General features: G+C 33.4%; 2 protein-coding genes across 2 annotated transcripts; one reads left to right on the top strand and one right to left on the bottom strand.

Annotated features, from left to right (window-relative positions):
* The first annotated feature begins 355 nt into the window (after positions 1 to 355).
* Positions 356 to 3307, top strand: LOC145602685 (uncharacterized). Its single transcript, XM_081658849.1, has 4 exons — positions 356 to 742; positions 1182 to 1312; positions 1402 to 1664; positions 1866 to 3307. Exons 1-4 carry the CDS (start codon positions 356 to 358, stop codon positions 3305 to 3307), a joined length of 2223 nt encoding a protein of 740 aa, XP_081514975.1.
* Positions 3308 to 16051: 12744 nt separating this feature from the next.
* On the bottom strand, positions 16052 to 21240 carry LOC145601176 (uncharacterized). Its single transcript, XM_081657128.1, has 5 exons — positions 20989 to 21240; positions 19199 to 20476; positions 17274 to 17477; positions 17026 to 17177; positions 16052 to 16928 (listed from the first exon to the last, which is right to left on the bottom strand). The coding sequence occupies exons 2-5, from the start codon at positions 20445 to 20447 to the stop codon at positions 16467 to 16469; spliced, it is 2067 nt and encodes a 688-aa protein (XP_081513254.1). The 5' UTR covers positions 20448 to 20476; positions 20989 to 21240; the 3' UTR covers positions 16052 to 16466.
* Between the last annotated feature and the right edge of the window lie 1800 nt (positions 21241 to 23040).

Raw genomic sequence — 23040 nt, 5'->3', positions numbered from 1 at the left:
GGACACAAAATCTTAAGAAGCAAGTTGTTCTTGGGACCCGTCAAACACATCAGGTTACAGATCCTATAAATTCTTGTGCATTTCATACCATACAAGATTTTTTGGATGAAGAAGCATCACGTAAGTTCATGCTATACACACTTTCAACGCTTTTTTTTGTTTAAAAAAAAAAGAAAGTGAGTTGTGCATCTTAATTAATTGCTATTTCTTTTTCAAAAATGTAGGTGCTACTTGACGCAGAACAAGAGCTGATAGGTATATCTCTCCACGAGAATATTATGCCTACAAATTGCAAATTCGACCACACAATATGCTTCTAAGAGCAGGTAGATGCTTCCAACAATTTATTGTGGACATGTATGTCAAGATAGAAAACACAAGGCTTGATTTCCTCAGAAACAATCAAGATACAATAAGAGCTGATCTTTATCAAGGTATTCTTGATAGTGTAACAAGTGGAGAAACAAATGCTTCAAAGATTGGACATCTTGTTATTTTACCTCCATCGTTCACCGGTTGTCCTAGAGATCTTAGACGCCGATATTTGAATGCTATGGCATTAGTTCAGAGATATGGGAAGCCTGATCTTTTCATTACCATGACATGCAATGCAAATTGGCCAGAAATAAAGGCTGAACTACAACTTGGAGAAAAAGCGCAAGATAGACCAGATATAGTAGCTCGGATATTCCGTGCTAAACTATTAGCGCTTAAGAAGCAAATTATGAAGAAAAAAGTGTTGGTGAGGTGGCAGCAATGATTTATGTTGTTGAATTCCAAAAAAGAGGTTTTCCACATGCACATTTCTTGATTATACTGAAATGTAATTTCAAGATAAGAGGTCCGGCAGACTATGATAAATTTTTTTCAGCTGAAATACCCTCATTTGACAATCCTTTGCTTCGTAAACTTGTCTTGACTCATATGATGCATGGACCGCGTGGCAAGCTAAATCCAAAATGCCTATGCATGCAAATGAAGGGGAACAAACTAGCATGTAAAAATGGGTACCCAAAGAATATGTGGCAGAGACATCAAACAACAAAGATGGATATCCTATATATAGGAGAAGACAAACAGGTGAAAAGGTGAAAATTAGAACTGCTGAGTTAGACAATAGATGGGTGGTACCTTACAATCCGTATTTACTACTCATGTTTGACTGTAACATAAATGTTGAGGTATGCTCGACTATCAAAGCAGTGAAATATCTGTACAAGTACGTTTATAAAGGGCATGATCGAATCTCATACAAGATATCTGCCACGACTGATAACAAAGTCGATGAAATTGAACAATTTCAATCTGGCAGGTTGGTACTAACTATTCAATTTACATAATTTTGTTCTATCTTCATAATTTCAAAAATATCAATGAAATTGAAATCTTAAAATTTTGCAGGTGGGTATCCCCATGTGAAGCAGCATGGCGGATTTTTGGGTTTGATTTATATGAAATCTATCCTCCTGTCATGCCACTGCCTGTACACTTACCAAATATGCAGTCCATTGCTATAAGACCGCATGAAAATCTTAATTCAGTCGTGAGAGATCGTAAACTTTCACAAACTCCGTTAACGGAGTATTTTGCAATGAATGCAAAAAAAAGGGGTGGCACTGGCCTTTTATACGGTGAATTCCCAGAGCACTATAGATGGGATGCACGTACAAAAACATGGATTCGGAGGAAAAAAACTCATTGTTGTTGGGCGAATGGCGTTTGTCCTACCTGCTGAAGGTGAACGTTTTTTCCTTCGACTTTTGCTGCTCAATGTTAGAAATGCAGGGTCTTTTTTAGACCTACGCACAGTTAGAAATTATGCCTGTGCCACATTCCAAGAAACTGCTCAACGCTTGGTCTTTTAGAGGATGATGATGCTGCATCTATATGCTTAGCCGAAGCATCTGAAGTGCAATTACCAAATGCTTTCCGCAGACTTTTTGCAACAGTTCTGATCTTCTGTCAACCAAGTGACCCATCTGCTTTATGGAATAAGTATTACACAGCACTGTCAGAAGATTTCAGTCACAAATTTAAGGGTGACATTGATAAAATCAAGCAGCTAACTGTTAGTGTGCTAGAACAACATCTCGAATCAATGGGTAAATCACTCAAAAGTTTTGGCCTAGATCATCTAAGCTATACCGTTGCTGATGAATTCAGAAAAACAAGAGATATAGCAGATGCTCTAGATACAACCATTCCTGAAGAATTCATAAATTCAAAAGAACGTTTGAACACAGCTCAGTTCGAAGCGTTCCAGTGTATAATGAAACACATACATGAAGGGAAAGGAGGTGCTTTTTTTATTGATGGACCAGGTGGAACTGGGAAGACCTTTTTATACAATTGCCTATATGCAGAAGTTCGAATGATGAATAAAATTGTACTTCCAACTGCAACATCCGGAATAGCAGCATCAAATCTTCCTTCAGGGAGAACAGCTCATTCAAGATTCAAAATACCGGTTGACCATGAGAACTCTTTGACATGTGATGTGCCTAAACAAGGCAGTTTGGCATATTTGATAAGAGAGACAACTCTGATTATCTGGGATGAAGCTTCTATGGCCAACAAGGCAAATTTACATGCTCTTGATTTGCTACTCCAAGATTTATGTGAAAATACAACGATTTTTGGTGACAAGCTTGTTATTCTTGGCGGAGATTTTAGACAAGTTCTACCAGTTGTACCTCACAAATCACAGAGGCAAGCTGTTGAAGCAAGCATAGTGACTTCATACATCTGGACGGCTCTGACAAGATTTAAACTAACAGAAAATCAGAGAGCTCGTGAAGATCCAGCATTTAGTTCATTCTTGTTGTCTCTTGGAAATGGTGAATTACAAAAAAATGAGAGCGATTATGTCAGACTTCCCGATGGAATGGTTCAACACTTGGATATGGAAGAAGATCCCGTTTCGAAGATTATAAATGCAACATTTCCAGAAGTTAAGAAGGGAACAATAACATTAGAAATCTTTGCAGATAGGGCAATCTTAACACCTATGAATGACGATGTTGATTTGGTGAATACAGTCTTACTAGACCAATTTCCGGGAGAATCAGTAACTTACAAAAGTTTTGATGTAATGCTCAATGATACATGCAACATCTATACGACAGAGTTTATAAATAAACTTTGTCCAGGAGGAATGAGTCCCCATGAGCTCGTCCTTAAGAAGAATTGTCCAGTAATTTTGCTACGAAATATACTGCCTTCTGAAAGACTCTGTAATGGTACAAGATTAATCTGTAAGACCTTTCTACCCAACGTTATTGTCTGTGAGATTTCTGTTGGACAATAAAAGGGTACACCTGTTTTTGTGCATCGAGCAAATTTGCGACCTCCGGCAAATAGCAGCTACCCTTTTGCTTTTGAAAGAAAGCAATTTCCAATTAAACTATGTTTTGCCATGACAATTAATAAGTCACAAGGGCAAACATTGAATCGAGTATCAATATATCTTCCCCGGCCATGCTTTTCACATGGTCAGTTGTACGTGGCACTATCTCGAGCTAAAAGGGCTGAAAATGTTGTGGTATATACCACGAAACCACCGGAAGGGTATCATCTGAATTCAGTTAAAAATGTAGTATCTTACGATATTCTAAAGTACTCTGAAATAATTTAGCACATAACATTTAACATTTTGTTTTATGTTATAGGTACAATATTAGCTTTTGAACTTTGTTATATAAGTGATCAACGTTAAAGAAAATAATTTGCAATAAATATCGTATTATTACATAATTTTTTATAATCACAGTAAGCTGATAATCTTATATAGACATCATTGCCTCCAATTTTGTAAGTATATCTTCTTAAGTCTTTTAAAGTTATCTTTTTCACATTAAAATTTGACGTCTAAAATTTAAACAATGAACTTTATAATATAAGTTGAACTGATTAAAAGATTTATGGATTTCTTTCTACAGGTTTTCCAATTAAGTAGATAAAAAATAGAGCAACAAGGATAAAGTCTCACTTTAATAGGTACTATCTCCATCTACATTTGTTACTTTTACAATAAGTATAATTAAAATTATTGTTTGATATCAATTATAAAATATTAGTTTCATGCTATAGTAAACAATAAGTAATTTGGGCTTCATTTTTTATATATACGGTTTGCAAATTTAACATTGACATGTACAATAAGGTTAGTAACAATTTAGTTCAATGGATATTTCTTATTAATATGTATATTTTCATTTGTTTCCTTCAAAAATTTTGTTATTGTTACATGTGAACAAAAAAAAAATATATAATTTGCATATACTTAAATGTTACAATATTTTCGGAGAAAAAGAAGGAATATGTCATTTATCTCTTATTTTTTTAGTCAACCGAAAATATTACTGTATACCTTTTTTTTTAAAAAAAAAAAAGTAAATAGAAAAAATTGCTACCACTGAATTCTACGTAGTAAAACATTGCAACAAAATTAGAATATAAAAAAAACATCAATCTTCTTCGGTTATTATTGTACAGAATAAAAGAATTATTTCTTTATTTTTAAAAACAACAAAAAAAAAAGGTTGGAAAGATATAAAATACTGTTTTTTTTTTTTACAAGAAAAAGATAAATATTTATCTTTCTTTCCTTCTGTAGCAAGACATCTATTTTTGACTATTTTCCCCTACTCAAAATACGTAAATACAAACTGACACTTTAGAAGTAATCTCATTGTAGAAGTGTGTAGAGTTAAGGAAATTGAGTAGCAAACATTAGTGGACATATATCATACTTTGCTTGTCAAACTAGAAAAACTTAAAGCACAAAAAGTATGGCCTCTTGTACTATTATGGAAACACTATTGGTTAACATATTACTTAAAAATCTCATATCATTGTTATCTCTTTTCAACAGAAAACTTAATATCATAATAACAAGTTAAAAAAACAACTACATCAACGATAAATTTATTTTTAACAAACCACCAATTTATTCAAAAGTATAGAAAAGTTAATGATAATATACTTAATCCAATATTTATATTATTCTTTTATTTAAAAAAAAAATGTAACCACAATTTCTTTTTTTTTTCCTTTTTTTTTTTTTTTTTTTGGTTTTTGGTTTTTTTGACATGTTATAACAAATTTCAATACAACACCAATTCATAATCAAGTACTCTCCAATCTTTACTATTCTTAAAATAAAATAAAATGTAAAAAAGATATGATTTCATTAGTTTCATGAACGTTCTTTTCAAAACAATCTTTACCACATAATAATTTAATTTAATAATTTCATCCTCAATTCAATCTTTACCATGTAATAATTATTAAAATAATTTACTACTATTCATAAAGCTAAGACTTCCTTTTTTTCATGGACCTATATAATTTTGTACACTATATAAGGAAATCAAATCCTTTACCACTTACTTACACTCTTTTACTCAACAAAACCCTACTATAACAACAAGTACTCATTCAAAGTTTCTCAAACAAATCTAAGCAAAAACTTATTGTCTTGATAAAAAATCACAAGGTAAGAAATCTAAATATTCTTTATTTGTTCTTGTTGATCTATTTCAGATATGTACATTTAAGTAGTTGTTTTCTTTATAAAATACATATGCATCTCAGAAAATTAAAATTTAGTTCTTGAAATAACAGATAAAAAAACAATTAAAAGAACAAAAATAATCTTATATTTACATAGGTTAAAATAGGTTCATATAAATAATAATGTAACAGAACTTTTTAAATATTCGTGCTTAGTATAATTATTGATTAGATAATAATTGATTTTCATCCTAATCAACACACTACACTTCAACGAAAAGATAAAACTTAGCTTCTTTGTTTTAATAGCTTTTAATATTGTTCTAGAATACAAATACAAGTTATTTTTATCTAATCATAATTCTTGTTTTCCTGTTCAGAATGAAAACATAACGCATGTATCTTGATGAGCTTAATCCTAGCTCTATGAATTTCACAGTTAAAGTGAAAGTTGTTGAAAAAGCAAGACAAAAGATATCTTCCAATTCTAGAGCAACAATCTTTCAAACCTTATATCTTCTTGATGAAAAGGTATTTTTTGTCTTTTTGGATTGTATTAATATATTATAAGTTGGCTTTTTTAGATGCATTTATTTAGATGTTTTTTTTCCTTTTTTTTCAAGCCAGTTGCATTTATTTATTACATACTTACATACGCTTTTAGTTTTCAAAAAAAAAAAAGGAAATGATTTTTGCATGGATTTTATGGCTTGACTTGATATTTAACTGCCTAAAAACAAACAACTATGATTTCATAGAAAAATTTACATGCAATTCTTAGTATATGAAATTTACCTGTCAAAATTATTTAGATCATACCTTAATGATAATTACTATTGAGAGAATCCTCTAATAAAATTGTTGTTTATTTAAATTTAATTAGTAATACCATTGTTCAGACTATCTCAGTATAGATCTATCTATATCATGCTAAAAATTTGTAATCTGATATTTAATAATCTTATTTTGTAATGTGATATTTAATCCTACATATACATAATATGGATTAAACAATTAAGTTACTCTATGTAAAGATCAGATTATATAGTTTCATGTATGATTTCAAATTAATCGTATTATTTTGTCTACATTGGTCAAACTTCTCTATAGAAAAATAAACTCGCAAAAAACAGAGAAAAAGAAAAAAAAATTGTACAGTATTATAAAATGGTGAACTCCGTATGACTTGAGAAAAGGGAAAAGAACGTACAGCTTAGGAATCTTTCCTTTAATGGAAATAATGTAGGTGTAATTTTGACAAACCCGTTTGTGGCATTATTTTGAGGCATTAATAAATACTTCACCAATCAGTAACTGTGCATTCATAGGTTTATGATCGATTCTCGTCATTATTTTTTCTAATTATACTCAAATTTATTTCAGAATAACAAAATGCGTGTTACTCTATTTGGAGATCAAATTAAAGCATATGACGAAGCTATTGCATACAATGGAGAGTATGAAATTTCTAATGCAACTGTGAAGCCACTTGATGATCAATATCGTACTATCCATGATCAGTTACCATTCCAGCTACATTTCAGTCACAGGACAGTAGTGCAGCCAGTTTGCCCTGATACAGGCTGTGTGGTTCCACAATATCAGTCAATAGCTTCAATTCCAAGAGTACAAGTTGCTGATGAAAGATATGGTAATATCCTATCTTACACTATTACTTATATCTAACTTCATATGTATGTATCGGTCATTAAAAATTTGTTAATAACACAGATTTTCAGCCAATTGATACAATTTTCTATGAATTTGACGAGGATGGTGAATATGGTATACACAATATATTACTATGTATATTTTTATGCACGTAGCTTGTTTCTAATTACTTTATAACTTATTGATCTCAAAATTTATTCACATTATACAGATGTATTAGGAGTGGTGCTATTTGTAGAAGAAGAAGCACGACAAGTCAACTCCAAATATAACAACCAAAGCTATGTCAGAGAGATCGTCATCACAGATCAAACGTAAAAAAATTAAAGCTTACCTAATTCTGAACATTATTCTATTACCTGGACAACTACTTAACTAACTGGTTCTATATTTCCTGCAGCCATAACCAAACTTTGACCATCTCTTCCTGGAATGACCTTTCAGGAACAGCAAGTGATGCTCTCAATTTCTGGGCTGAAAGATTTGACGTAGTTGGCTTTACAGCACTTAAACACAATCCTCGCAGAGGTTAAATCACAAAATATAACTAATGTATAAGAAATCTTACATATTGCACAAATGAAAAGGCTAACATGTCATCTATTGTACAGCATTTGCCTTATCAACTAGCATGTCCACAAGGATTATTCATAACCCAAAAGGAGATAGGGAAAATGTCTTACGTGAATGGTAATAAAGCTCATTACAGCTACTCATTGATAGCAAATTATAACTCTAGCTTATTAAATTCTCATTCAGAAAAACAAAATTATTATATATATATGTATATAGGGCGGTTGCACGCAAACAGCTACTACAAGATAGGCAAGCAAGAGTTTTACAGATTCGAGATCCTACACAAGAACAATCTATGAAAACAATTGAAGAACTGAATGACAAGAAGGTATAACAATTATAATTAATACCTATGTTAAGAATTATGATAATACAGTATTAATATTAGTTTCATAGAATCATGCAGGCTTCAAATGCCCTGATGGAAGAACGTCACTGGATCCAGGCTATCATACCAAACGCTACTTTGGATGATGTATTTGTTTACATAGGTTGTTCTGGTTGTGGAAAAAGATGCAGTGTTCCTGAAGGAAGGCAATTCACATGCATCGTCTGTGATAACAAGGACTGCATCTCAACTCCAAGGTTTATTTCAATCCAATTTTCACCACAAATTTGTACTCTGCTGTAGGTCTTAAAATAGTGAACCAGTGATGAAAGTTTTGATGGATTTTCTGTTGAGTAATGGGTTTATGTAGTAAATTATTGTTTGTGCAAAACATATCCACCACACCACATCTTATTTACTTATTCAGATTTCATAAGTAGTTGAATTCTAGCTTTGATTCTAGAATAGTTGAAATATAACTTTTTAATTTACAAGTTGGGATCATCTTATAGTTGGTCATTTTATTGTGATCTCTCTAGGATAATTCTGATTAGGATATTAGTTGAAGGTAAATGTGGCAGCTCAATTAATAATAAAGCTATTCCTTTTTATCCCCTTATTTTATGACTGCACTATACAAAAAAATTCAAAAGCAAAAATATTAAGTGAACCCTTTTTTTCTTAAATTGTACTTTTTCTACAACAATAGTTTCCTCTTAAATTTACTTTTGGTTTGAAAAATAATGTAATATATACATTTAGGTTTTTAAAATCCCGTTTCATTCTTGTTATAAACATTTTAAAAAGATTCTACTATGATTGTAACATTGATTTCGTCTTCAAAAAAAAAAAGTTCTCGGTATTTTGAATCTGATATATTAACCTTTTCTTGTTCTTGCTTTCTTGTTTGTTCGTCAATTTTGTGCAATTTTCACTCTCTATGTTGCTCTCTTATATATTTGATATTTTGATATGACTCAAAATTGTGATTCCAAGAACTGTTTGCATTTTTACTCTTGCCGTCTTGAATGCCTCTTTTATTCCCTCTGAAAAAGTAACCCTATGAGTGATGAGATACTTATTACTTAATCCTTCTAAATTTCTTGCCTATACTCAATTTGCTTTGCATCTCGTGGTTAATGTAACGCCAATCTATATTTGTTGATGTTCAAGTTTTGATCACTTAACTTATTTTATTATGCATCTGATCATACTTTGTTTATGGTCTCAAGTAGCAAACCTGGGATGCTTGAATCTGTTGTTGTGATTTGAAAAAAATAAGTTTTGATCACTTAACTTATTTTATTATGCATCTGATCATACTTTGTTGTTTGTTCCTTTATAGTAATAGTTTTCATCAGTATCAATGCCACCATTGTTATTGATGAATTCAAATGTGTAGCCCATAAGTCCACCATCACATCCAAAATTGTAAATTGCATCACAATGTACAAGTTCCGGCTCAGACAATAACAGATCCTCAGTAACGATCTGGTTAATTCCCTCCATAGCAGCAATTGTGGAGAATAACCAACAACTACCCTTCATTTCAATAGCAAGTAAAAAGGTTCAATACATAATGCCTTGAATCAAAAGATTCAAAACCCAAATTTATATTCCATGAATAAATGATAATATATACAGTAGTTGATAATAGATCCTCTGAGCCAGCCTTGCTCAATTTGTCCAACTTAAAAAAAAATATATATTATACTTAGTGGGACTTATAGCTACATTTATCTTCAACAGTTTATGTGATTAACATACAATAATAACGAACCTTGCACCATGATTTTATTTCAGCTGCACACCTTTGTTGGGCAGATAGGTACTAAACTCCAAATTTAGATGTCTTGTGCTTCTCTGAATCTTATTACTCAGTAGTTTGTGTTTAACTTTATTCATTATAATTATTAGAGATGGGGATATAAATTAGCTGCACACCATGATTTTACCTTTTTATTTGATCTACAAAAAGATTAACTTATTAATCTATAAGGTGAAAAATGCAATTAGCCTACCGTTAATTATATTTTTCGCTTTTTTTTGTATAGGGTTGCTTTTAAATTCGAGGCAGCTGATGTGACAGGTTCAATAACATTGACATCATTCAACAATGACACAGAGAAATTGTTTGACAAGACCGCAGCTGAAATTAAAACTATGAAAGATCTTGTATGACTCCTTTGCATAATAATTTTTTAAATAAACACTTAACTTAAAAGAAATTGCAAACATTGTATTTATAATGAATATTGTTAATAATATATATATATATATATATATATATATATATATATATATCCTTGTTATTGCTCTATTTCCATTAAAACTATTAATACATATGCTAATTACAAATATATTGTGTAGGGCGATGTGGTTGCCTTCCAAGCAATTGAAGAAAGACTTAGGAAGAAGACCACTTTTTTCAAACTTGGTCCATCTAATTCACTAGGTTCAAGCAGTGTTTTAGAATGGTCGCTCAAAACAATTGAGACTGCTGAAGACGCATCTAAAAAGGATCTAGCAAAGTCAACTGTTGCAAGAGACGATGAAATTGAATTCTCAGATTTAAATATGAATGTGGATTATACATCAAACAAATCTCGTGGAAGTGCTTCAGTTGGTATGGATCAAGATGCTACAGCTACAGGTGAAGGTACACCTGATTCAAAAGCCAAAGACAAAGGGAAAGGGAAACTTTCTGAAATAACTACCCTTAAATTCCCATTGTCCCAGAAGGGTAAGAATTCTAGCGCATATTTATAACAAATAAACCTTCTAAATAATGAATAGTGTATTCGTGAACATTAATATACCTATATGCCAATTTTCAGGAATTGTTATAGCTGATGAAGGCCATGAAAAATTCACTCAGAGACCCAAAAATGCAGCTCCCAAAGACTTCAGTTCTGCAGCTGACAACAACTTGATAGTCAAACCCCAGAATGCTGAAACACCTGCTACTACACCTGCTACTGTGAAATCTCAAAAGATTTCACCTGATGAATGGGCCCAATTATGTCGCACACGCATGAGTGGAAACAAACAATCTCCAAACACTCCAGCACAAAAAGAGGATAAGCTAACTGACTCGATTCGTGTAAAAACTGTTGCTCGAAAGAAGCTCCGTTTCACAACATCACCTTCTGATGAAATAGCAGATCATGACTCCGCCAATACAGAACCAACGACTGTAGCAACATCCACTATTGAGAAATCTGATACACCAACCAATGCTGCAAACACAGATGCACCAGAAATGGATGATCATGTCACAGAGGCCTCAACTGACTCTCTCGCCAAAGGAAACTAGCAGTATGTCTTTCAACAATGCACATAATATAGCTAAGTGAACCAATTACTATAAATCACTTATAAGGAGTGCTATAGTCACCTCCTCTATTTAAAAATCTTTTGCTTGCATGCTAATTACATCAGTGACATCTACTAAGCATGGGAATAATCACAAAACATAATATTTTGATGTATATATTGAACGAGCGTGGTCAGACTACGCATTTCGTTCAAATCCCCTTTGTTTCTTTAGTACTGCTCCAGTATTGCGTTAAGTAAGTTTAGATGAAGGTAGGAAATCTAATGCAAATAGGGTTGTGTAGACACCCATTTGTGTCTCCCCAAAACCAAATCCAGTGATGAATGCCTTTCACGTTGTGTTATTATCGAATTAGGTGAAAGTGGTTTGAAAGTCGAGTGATGCGGTTTAGTTTTAATAAAATTCTTTTCTCTCTGTTTTTGAAAATGATTTTATTTGAAAATAGCCGAACCAGTTTACGTTTGGTCCATGATAAAGGTCCAATAATAGTGTAGTTGGATGGGGCTTGAAAAGATCTTTCCAACGATATATTATAAGATCGATTCCGATGAATATTGAGGAAGTTATGGCCAAAATACTAAACTGGGCTTGGTTAATTATTTTAAATGCGGCCCAATGATCTAGAGGAGGGCCCAATGTTAATTATTATTCCTAAAACTATTAGGATTAATTATAGTTTTCTAGAAGTTTCTAGAAGGTTCCTTTTAATTCTAATATTATTAGATTTAATACTTAATTATTTTTAATAGATTTTTATTTGGAATAAAATATCGTTTTGTTATCTTGAAAATATATTTTATCTTCTGTACGGATTCCTTAGGTCAAGTTGATTAAAGATCGGATTCCGCGTGAAGAAAAACGCGCTAATACAGGTTGTCGCCAAACGACAAGTCTGTCGCCGCGCGACAGACCCTGTCGCCGCGCGACAGACATTGTCGCGTCGCGACAGAGTTAATTCCTGGCGACGGCGTGGAGTTTTATTCCTTATCAAATTCTATGATTTTTCCTGACTATTTTCATTATAAATAGCGTCCGAATCCCTGTTTTCAAAAATAATTCACAATCATTCACAATCATCAATTCTCCCAATCAACAATCAATTCATCAACTATTATCAACAATCATTCACAATCATCAATTCTCCCAATCAACAATCAATTCATCAACTTTCATCAACTCTCATCATCAATTCTCTCTATCAACTCTCATCATCAATTCTCTCTATCAACTCTCATCAAGAATTACTTAATTCTTTTCTTTCTCCCTCTCTTTCTAAACTACCTTTTTACATACAATATTCCGCATTCACAAGATCTTGAATCACTTAGCCAAGTTCGAAGTTGCCTTCGCCCTAGACGTGCAAGGTTGATAATTTCTGAGGGTTTGGTCCAAAACTAGTCTAAACTTTGTTTAATTTGATTTTAATTTAATTCTTTAATTGTTCTTTATTATTTTCATTGAAGTTACTAACTTGTGTATTTTGTTATTAGAAAGAGGTACGAGGCTTCAAAGTAAGTAGATTAGCTTACTTCCTATTTCTTTCACAATGTAGAAAGCATGCTTATTATTGTTTTATGATTCCTAGTATCATGTTAGGATGTTTAATATTCCTAGTATCATGTTAGGATGTTATTATTGCTTTCTAGTATCATGTTTAGGATGTCTTTGCTCTTTTCTAATATCATAATATCATGTTAGTACCATGTTAGGTTTAAAGCTTTGATCTTTATTGCTTAGTGACATGCTAGGGTTTGTTATTAATCTTGTTAGTATCATGCCTAGGATCTTGCTATTATTATTGAGCTTTATTATGCCTTATCATGCTGTTATTGTTTATTGGTTATTGATTTATTATGTTGCTTGTTTTATTTTATTGTTATTGCTTGATCACACCTTTTATGATTGTTAAAGGGAATTTGTACTTGAAATCACGCTTAATAAGATAATTATTAATTTGGTTTAGGCTAATGTGATTTTAACTCAAGTGATCGCCAATAATAGTATTATTTGTGCATTAATATTCAACCAACATAGATTAAACAGGGTAGGTTCAATATAATGTTTGTATGTTATTCGAAAAGCGCGCATGAATACGAGCAGAACAAAGTAGAGGCCTATTTTATAGGGCGGGTCCTTTCTTTTGTAGATTGGATTCGTACCTTCATCCCCGGACCCTGTTTGGTTCAAGACCTTATGGAGTAGTTGATGGTCCTTTTGGATTGTCTTTTGGGTTTACAAGTTCCTAAAACTTGTTGGCGACTCTTTTTGCTCTTTTTCTTTCCCTTTGGAACGCCACCGTAGTTTAGTGTATGATCACAGTGGGGTTCAAGTTTGGGATCATAATGCTTGAAATATTCCCTACAGGTTGCAATGCTGTTGAGTTAAATCTTTTGAAGAGTTTTTTAGGAACATGAACAATGATAGTTCATGTTCCTGGAAAACACTATGAAGGTTAGTATTCTATGTTATTCAAAAAAACCTTGCACTGATGTAATATTTATTTATAAATCATGATATATATAAGATCTATGAATTATGGTAAGTCAAAGTTGCTTTATTGTATATATTCTATGGTAAATCAAATGTTAGTATTCTATATTATTCAAACTACTTTGCTAATTCCTTATCAAAAAAAAAATTAGTTACAACTTCTGTTAATGTTAATGTAATATCTTACAAAATACAAACCCTGTTTATCATCCATTTTCAGCAATACAAAAAAAAGCTTCTCATTACAACCATCAGACCTCCTTCAAAATTGCAGCCCATGAGTTGTCAAAAACAAATTTTTGCAGCACAAGAGATCCTAAATCCTACAAACATCTAAGTATAATTATGCAATTGCAATGAAGCTCAAAACTTCGGTTTATATTTGACATAATCATATTAGTTTAAATTACATTTATCTAATGATATAATTTAACTTACAACTTTCTCATATACTAACCTAAAATGCAATAACTTTCTTTTAAATTGCCTCTTATATTTCGGATACTTACGACATTTAAACACTACGCAAACATAATTACGTGTAACAAAACCACCGGATAATTACTTAACAATAATAATCGCCGCCATTGGGGGACCGCGCGCTTGCCACAACTAGTTGTACAAAAGTGTAATATTACGGTTTACACGAGTGAGTTTTTGATCTTATAGAAAACGAAACAAGTATTTTAGTTGACTTTCGTTTCAAACAAATGCATCTTGCTAACTTTTAACTAATGCAGTTGTTTGATTCATCGTGTGAATCATGTAAAAATGAATATTTTAAGAGCGTTTGTTGTGGTGAACTTTTTAAGTTATGACTGTTTGGAACATTTTATTAATCAAACAAATTTGTGATATTAGCATTTTATATCATCACCAAACAATAATGGGGTTACAATCAAGTTACACGATTTTGACAATATAAATAGTAGATCTACCTCAAACGAAACTTTGTCGATTTCATTAGTCCACAAAAATTAAAAAACTAATCGCTTAGATAAATAATATGAAATAAATACATAAATCAATAGTCACACATTATACTAGTACTCGTATATGCATAGCACTAGACACACCCTTTTATTGGAATAAAATATATTTTATATTAGAATGACCCATTTGGCCAAAACTTTGTCCCAAAAAGAATGACCCATTTGCATTAAAACACCCACTAATTTGCTACAATATTTGTGCAAAATTAGCTTCTCCATATAAAAATTTGATTTTCCATGTTATTTTATTACTTTATCTCTCTATTTTTTTACAAACCCCATGTAAATTTATCTTTCCAATATACTTTTACTTCTTTTTACTTAACTTACTTAATACTCGCGTAATCAACCCAAATGGGTCGTTCTTTTTGGGACGGAGGGAGTACTATATTAGTATTCAATATCAGTATTCAATAATTCTCATTAATTAAATTCTTTCTTTTATTTTTGTGTTATATTGTATGTATGTAGTATATTGCATTAATGACTTCTAATATCCAATTTTGTATTGGGATCACTAATTTTAATTTGAATCTTTGGTCAAATTATTAGTCCCATACAAAAGATTAATTGGTGATTTTAACGAAAATGTGCCAAAAAAATTACTCTAGTACTCGTATGGGCTCATCACTAGCTCTCCTACTTGTACGGGTTTAGCTTATCAAACTCCTTTTAGTTCCTTGCCTAGAATATAGATATCTTGATGCTATGACTAGATTGTGTTTAAAGTACCATAGATCTAACTTCAGTACAGATGCAAAATGTTATGATTACGATTTACGAGCCACGAGGAACTCCCGATGAAATCATAAATTTGATTAACTATATGTTAGATGAATCTACTTTACATTTGATTTTCAGAGCTCTTATAAGAGAATTAACTGGTTAGGGAGGTTCAAAGGCTCCGATCTACCACCCATAGTGCCATATGTACATCGAACTCAACAACAGCGGGAAAGGATGACATCCAAACAGATACGGGGATTATGTTTGATTACTATCATGTTTGGGATTACAAGTTTATCACTCCCGCAAAAGACCACATCAACCAGCAAACAAACAGTTCAGCCTTGTCGTAAACTTTGTAACAGTAATTAAACTTCCCAAGTTGATCTGACTGTAGCATCAAACAGGAAATACATGTTGGACAGATAGATTCTGACATACTACTTGAGTATGAACATGTTACTGTATATAAAAACTCAAATTCTTAAACATCTTAACACAAGTAAAATCAAATTATGTCCTACAGAAGGTTTCAAGAAAAACAGAGTAATCTGTTCAATAAAAGAAAAAAAAAGGGAGACAGGCTAAAGCCACAATCCAGCCCAAAGGATGAAGGTTCATTCATATGGGGTTCGCTCAGACAAATTTCTCAACTCGAACAAAAAAACTTAAGGGAGACCCCAGATAATAAGCAAACATCCATCAGGATCTCCTCAACTGGACAAGTTTCATCCTAATACTAACTATTGTGTTGACCAAGAAAGCTGCAAATACATCATTTCTTCCTCAACATTTACATCCTAACACGAGCAACCAGTTACCAACCTGGGTCCTACTGCTTAGAGTTTCTACTCCGAGCTTCAAGTACAGCAGCCACTTGCTCATCAGACAAAGGCAAGTAGTAGATCCGAGGTGTTGCCTTTGTTTTCCTAAATAAATCATCCAAGGTCACTATAGGAGCCTCTACTTTTTCCATTGGTGGGGGTGGAGGTGGAACAGCCCATTCCCTAGCCTGAGGCGGGTTTGTTAAAGGAGGTGGCGGTGGTAGAGTAGGTTGTTGTGCCATCTGCTGTCTAAGGCTTTGTTGGCGGGGTGAAGGCTGAGTCACTGTTGGAGATACTTCAGTAACGGCTGGGCCAGAACTCACAGGAGCTGCTGGAGCTGGCTTCTCTGAACGAGCTTTAACCTCCTCCGGATCGACAAACTCAGCCAAGAGTTGGCGTCCACCATTTGGAGGCCACTGTAAGTTGTACACAGCGTTCCTTGTTTCAATTGCCTCTTCAACTGATGAATACTGCAAAAAATGAACAACAAGAGCAACAATTATATCACTGATAACAGTCAACTGCACCAAGGTACGTCCAAGTACAGCACACAGGATAAGAACTTACTGTGACATAGCAATGTGTTTTAATGTGGTCCATCCAGAAACTAGTGACAGTCCCTGTTTTGGCCAAAAGTTCTTGGACAGCTTTCAGGGTAAAAGGACGCAGAAAACGATCAATCCTGAGAGAATTAGTAGCAGGTTTTGACGAGGGTGGAACTGTAAATAATTAAACCATTATGTTAGAAAACAAATATCAGGGTGTGCGGGTGAATGATGACAGAACTATTTACAACAAAAACATATTTGACCAACCTTCACGCTCTTTAGGGGGCTCTTCAGCACCACTAACTGATTTAGATCCAGAGAGATTACGTTTCAAAACAGCAGGTTGAGCCACATCCTTAACTGCAGCTCGGGGTGAAATGTTTGAGATTTGAGGCTCCTTAACCTCATTGCTTTCAGTTTTCCATCTACGCTGCCTCTTTGTGGGCTCATTATTCAAAACTGCTTCTTGATCTGTATAACAGAGAACCACGTTGAGGTACCACACAAATATAAAGACGGGTGTAACAGAGCAATACAAGTGAATCCCTAATCAATTATCACAACTCACAAAACATGTTCTTGATTTCAAAGATGACGACCTACTTCACCTCTTCAAGCTGTTCCAAACTTCAAGAAAATACTTTCAATTTAAAATACAGACGATTTAACACTAAAGAAGCTACATTCAATCTTTAGATATTGAAGGAGCTCCTACCTGTGGTCTCCCAACACTGGGGTGGGAATGTGGGATCTATCTGACTTACCTCTATCCGATAAAAAAGGAAAAAAAAAAAAAAAAAAAAAAAAAAAAGTAGCCCCCAGTTAATATACTTCCTCCGTTCGTTTTTAATTAACACGTATGCTATTTTGGGGATTCCTTTTTAGTTGACACGTTCTATTTTAGGTAAGCTTTGTAATTTTAAATGTCAAATGTGCCCTTACTTCTCTTTTCTCTCTCCTCCCCACAACAGACCCAAGCCTCTCTCCTCTCACAGTCATCACCATACACAAGTAACACAACACCTTAGTTTATCTCTCCTCCCTCACAACCACCACCATTCCATTTCCTCACACATCCTTTGCCATCAATGTTCTCTCCTCTCATTCCCGCCGCCAACTTGTCTCCCCTCTATCGCCACCTTTCTTCTCTCCTCCCTCTCCTCTCATAACCTAATCACTGTATTCCTCTTCCATTGGCCGAGCGAAGCAAATGTTAATGCCGCATCTCGATAAAGAGATCTACATATTGTAATATGTTGGTGTCAAAAAGAGAGATTAATCTAGGGTTTAATCTATAATTGGGTTTTGATGTGGTTTGGTTCACTTCTTTGCAGAAGGTTGTTGATGGGAAAAGGGCCGAAGAAGGTGGGGTCTAGTGGTTGCTAATTGAAGGGAGTAGGGGGGGGGGGCTAGTGGCTGATTCTTCAATCGTGGGGAAGGGTAGTTGAAAAGGGTAGGCAGGTGAAGGTTAGTGTGATTTGATAGGTTAGTGTGGGGTGGGCAAAATAGAAGGGGGATTTTTGTAATCTCTTTTTCTCTCACCTCACTTCCCCTTATTTTGTGTGCCAAAACCAAACAAGTCAACTAAAAAAGAACTGAGAACAAAAGGCATAACAATTTGTTATCTATATAATGCTGATCACTGTGATCAGCCAATGGGTTCAGTATTATCTATAAGAGCACCAGGGGAGGTGATGCAGAGGGACCTGAACGATTCTTGCTCCTGTTAATTCACACATCGTAAAAAGATATCTGCACCACTTGTTGCTACGCAATTCAATTTTCTGAATAACAAAAGCAGCTGCATAGTATTACAGAAATACAGACCTCCATCTCTCCTCACTATTATAGCTTAATCCACCCAACTTAATGCCAGCACCCAAAAGTACAAATACAGGAAACTCAGTTCCTATCATAGCTCCAACCATTGGAAAAAACTAAACTATAAAAAATTAAAGATTGATGACGGTTGAATAAATGAAAATCTTGAGATATTTTGAAAATAAACAAATCTGAATTTGAATGCAGTAATGACCATTATAGCAATACTTTATGGATGGTAAAGAGAATACAGATCAAAGGCAGCAATATATCTTGTTCATAGTGAACAATTGAAATCAAATTTTAAATAAAGCAAGAGAAATGAGAGCATGGTTGATAAAAAACAAAGGATACCATGACCAAATTCTCACCTGCAAGCTTTCTCTTGTCAGTTGAAGCAGCAGCAACAACATTATTTTCATGATCACTACCTTTTTCTATAATAGGCACATCAATATCCATGGTTGCAATAGGCCTTTCTTCCTCAATAGTAGTGACCTCACTTTTCTCATTCTTTTCTACAACTTCTTCAAATTTATAATTTGATTCAATATGCTTACTTTCCAAGGCATCTTCTTCCATGGAATCATCACCTGAACTTCGATCTAAGTTTAACTTTTCAGAAGAACCCAAATCTGCACTATAATTTTTCTGGCTCACATCCGCATTTGTTACACTGTTATCTGTCTCTTGAACAGAAACCTTGTTTTCGTGTGGCTCCTCAACATCACTTGGATGTGAATTGCCACCGTCGGGGAATAAATCGCTTGATGATGGTTGCACCATCTCAGGCTTAACATCAGATTCTAATTTAACATTATCAGCAATTATGTTATCCTTTAGGTCATTCTTTTCATTAAAAGACACAGAATCAGTAGAAATAGAATAAGATTTTACGGGAAACCCTAAACTAGAGCTGACCTCAGATACCTGGTTGTTTGCATCAGAAGAGTGCAGCTTCTCATCATGATGTAGTGGCTTTATATCCTCCGTATGCTCCTGCGCTCTTGAACCCTCATCAACCCTCTCGATATTACCATCTTGTGAATCCTTCCCATCCACTGCTATATCAGACGACAAACTCTCACTAATCTCATTGCCTAAACCAACAGAAGGTACATCATTTGCAGCTAATGCACCCACCTCTGAAGGTTGATCATTCCCTAGAACTACCACAGATTCCTGCTCTTTGATACTAACCTTGCCCTCAACTGGTTGTTCAATACTAAACTGGCCCTCAACTGGTTGTTCAATACTAACCTGGCTATTACCCTGAAGTGACACATTATCAAACTTTGTGATTCCAACATCAGCAACACCCACATTAACCTCAGCATTTACAGGAATGCCTAATCCTAATCCACCAATTCCACTACCAGTTTGTTCAGTTACGGCGACTTGAGGTATGTAATTAGGCTGTATATCTTGAACACCATTGTCAGCCTCTTGTTTCTCAGCTTCCATTTCATTACGCAGAGATTCATCCAACCTTCTCACTAGCTCTTCCTTCAAACCCCTGGTGGTCAGCTTTCGCCTCTTGAGTTCCTCCTTCAATTCCGTAACTTTCCATTGATCAATCGGTCGGTTATCCAAAACCGGGAACCCCGACGAAGCCTTCATCTTCAAGCCTACCTTTAAAGATAGACTATCTTTCAGAACAACAGCAAGAAAACACTGATGAAAAACAAAACCAATAACTTATCCACAATATTAACTACCCCTAACAAGATCAAAAAATAATCAGTACAAAACAATATTACCAGTGACAAGTTCCCACATGCAAAACCCTAATTCCACAAACTCGAAACCAAATAACAATTAACCGACATTAAAACCCTAAATCAAAACCCAAAAAAATCGTCTGTATAACAAATCAAAATTCCAGCACAATTTATTTTCATTCAATCGAAATTAGATAACGGAGAGCAAAATGCGATTCCTTCCCGAAAATTAAATACCAAAAAAAAAAAAAAAAAAAAAAAAACCAAAATTCATAATCAATTGACGGAATTTGGGTTTTAGTGAACCAATTCATAACAAAAATGTAAGGAAATGAAATACGAAAATTTAGGTTTTCTGGAAAAATAAAAAAAAAAATGAAATAGAAGTATTAAGAGGAAAAGAAAAGAATCTAAAGGAATGGAGAATTGGAAAAACGTACCAGAGAAAAGATGGGATAAAGGAAGAGCACCGATGCGGCGGCGACGGTGACGGCGGTTGTTGTTCGGTCGGAGATAAACGACGACGGCGGCGGAGAGAGAAATGGTGAAGAGAGGAGAGAGATTGTAGAGAGAGAAAATGGGAGAAAAGAGGAGGGTGGTGTGAAGGCTATCAAGATCCGAGAGATCGTGACCGTGAATTTCACACTCTATTTGGTCTTTACTTGTGTTGGAAAATAAATCAGAAATGGGGAAAGGGGCAAAGGATAGGCAAAATAGGGTTTTCAGATTTTTGCGAATATTACGGAATTTTATAATTCGTTTTTTTCTTTTTTTTTTTTTCCCTTGGTTTATGGATATTGCTTTTCTTTTTCTTTTTCTTTTTTTTTTTTACTGATACGGATATTGCAATTTACCATTCCTTAAGAAAAAATAAATAAACTACGTAAATAAACCCTAAATTCTCTCTGTTCTATCTCTTCAAACCTAGCAACCATATTAAAAATTAGGGGCTGCCATCGATTTTAAAAATCGATGGTAAGCTCAAATTCTTCTTTAATTTAATGTTTTTAGCCAATAAAGATCACCATCAGTATGGTGATCATAGTCAGTCCCTCCATGTAGGGTTTAATATTGTTTGTTTATTTGTTTTTAGTGTGTAGGGATACAAATTTGGAAGATTCGTTTTGCAAATTTGTGGAATTGCGTGTCTATTGGTATAGGGGTGCAGATTTAGTAGATTCGTCTTGCAAATTTGCATATCTTGATGACCAATCAAGTTTTATCACTTTTGTGACTATACATCAATGGAGCTCCGTCAAGAACGATGCAGAGACATCTAAAATTATCCAGGAACAGTTCAGAAGCAATGCAATTAGTTTATGGGTGTTAAATTCTTGTATTGAGAATTTAGATCTCGCCGTAAGGGATGATTGTAATTGCCGAATGGCTATAATTATTCAATAAAATCACCCCTCCATATTCCATTAAAAAAAATAAGTAAATTACGAGTACATAACAGATATATAGTTCAATTTTCTTTATTACTCCCTTCATTTTTAAATATTTGCTCCATTTTTCCGTGTGCGGAGTTTTAAGAGAAATCGAAGAAAGGTAATAAAATATGGAGGTAATGGTGTGGGTGGAAAAATAAAAAATTGTATAAAGCAATGCAAGGGTAATAAAGAGAATTGGAGGCATGAGAATATACAAATTAATAAAAAAATTATCTATTTTGGGTCCACTAGGTGAGATAAATTAATTAAATATTATAAAAGCTTTTCAAATAAGAAAATAAAGCAAATATTTAAAAACGGGCGGAAATAGAAAGTAGAGCAAGTATTTAAAAACAGAGGGAGTATTTTTTTATTTTTTTTATTTTTTATAATTAATCTAAACTTTATACTCCCTTTGTCCCACATTACTTACAACGTTTTAATTGGACACATTTGCTGATGCACGTGTTTGATCGTCGATATCTTTAATTATATATATACAAGTTATAAAAAGTTTATTTTAAGAAACTATACATTAAATTAGCCCCAACAACAATTGTTCAAAAAAAAAAAAAAAAACCCCAACAATATCTTACATGGTTGTATCAACTTTCATATAATAGCTTAAAAAGACGTCAAAGTGAGATGTGTGAATAGTACAAAAGATCAAAACGTTGCAAGTAATTCGGGACAAATAGAGTATATGTTTAAGGTTAAACGAGAGTGTATTAGCATTTGTGTAAAGTTTAATTGTATCATCTTACAAAAAAAAAAAAAAAAAAAAAAAAAGTTTAAGGCTTGTTTGACATCATTTTTTATTTTCAGTTTCCTGTTTTTTTGAAAACTAAAAACCAAAAATAGGAAACAAGAAAAAGGTGTTTCCACTTTTCTGTTGTCAGTTTTCAAAATTATCATGATTTTAATAAGTCTAAATAATTTTTGATTCATTATGTGACATATATAATATACTTTTAAAAAACAAAAAACCAAAAAATAGAAAACCACAGTGATGCCAAACGAACCCTTAATTACATCAATTAACTAAAATACACTCATGTT

Source organism: Chenopodium album, chromosome 21 (assembly GCF_948465745.1).
Source record: "Chenopodium album chromosome 21, dcCheAlbu1.1, whole genome shotgun sequence".
Taxonomy (NCBI): domain Eukaryota; kingdom Viridiplantae; phylum Streptophyta; class Magnoliopsida; order Caryophyllales; family Amaranthaceae; genus Chenopodium; species Chenopodium album.
This window is presented reverse-complemented; position numbering and strand designations above follow the sequence as displayed.

Excerpts from the sequence above, each read along its gene's own strand:
- LOC145602685 (XM_081658849.1), top strand. The coding sequence starts at position 356 with ATGTATGTCAAGATAGAAAACACAAGGCTTGATTTCCTCAGAAACAAT. Across the intron at positions 1,313-1,401 it reads GAACAATTTCAATCTGGCAG|GTGGGTATCCCCATGTGAAG; the intron begins GTTGGTACTAAC and ends AAAATTTTGCAG. Across the intron at positions 1,665-1,865 it reads GCACTATAGATGGGATGCAC|AGGATGATGATGCTGCATCT; the intron begins GTACAAAAACAT and ends TTGGTCTTTTAG.
- LOC145601176 (XM_081657128.1), bottom strand. The coding sequence starts at position 20,447 with ATGAAGGCTTCGTCGGGGTTCCCGGTTTTGGATAACCGACCGATTGAT. Across the intron at positions 17,478-19,198 it reads TGACAAGAGAAAGCTTGCAG|ATCAAGAAGCAGTTTTGAAT; the intron begins GTGAGAATTTGG and ends TCTGTTATACAG. Across the intron at positions 17,178-17,273 it reads GCCCCCTAAAGAGCGTGAAG|TTCCACCCTCGTCAAAACCT; the intron begins GTTGGTCAAATA and ends AATTATTTACAG.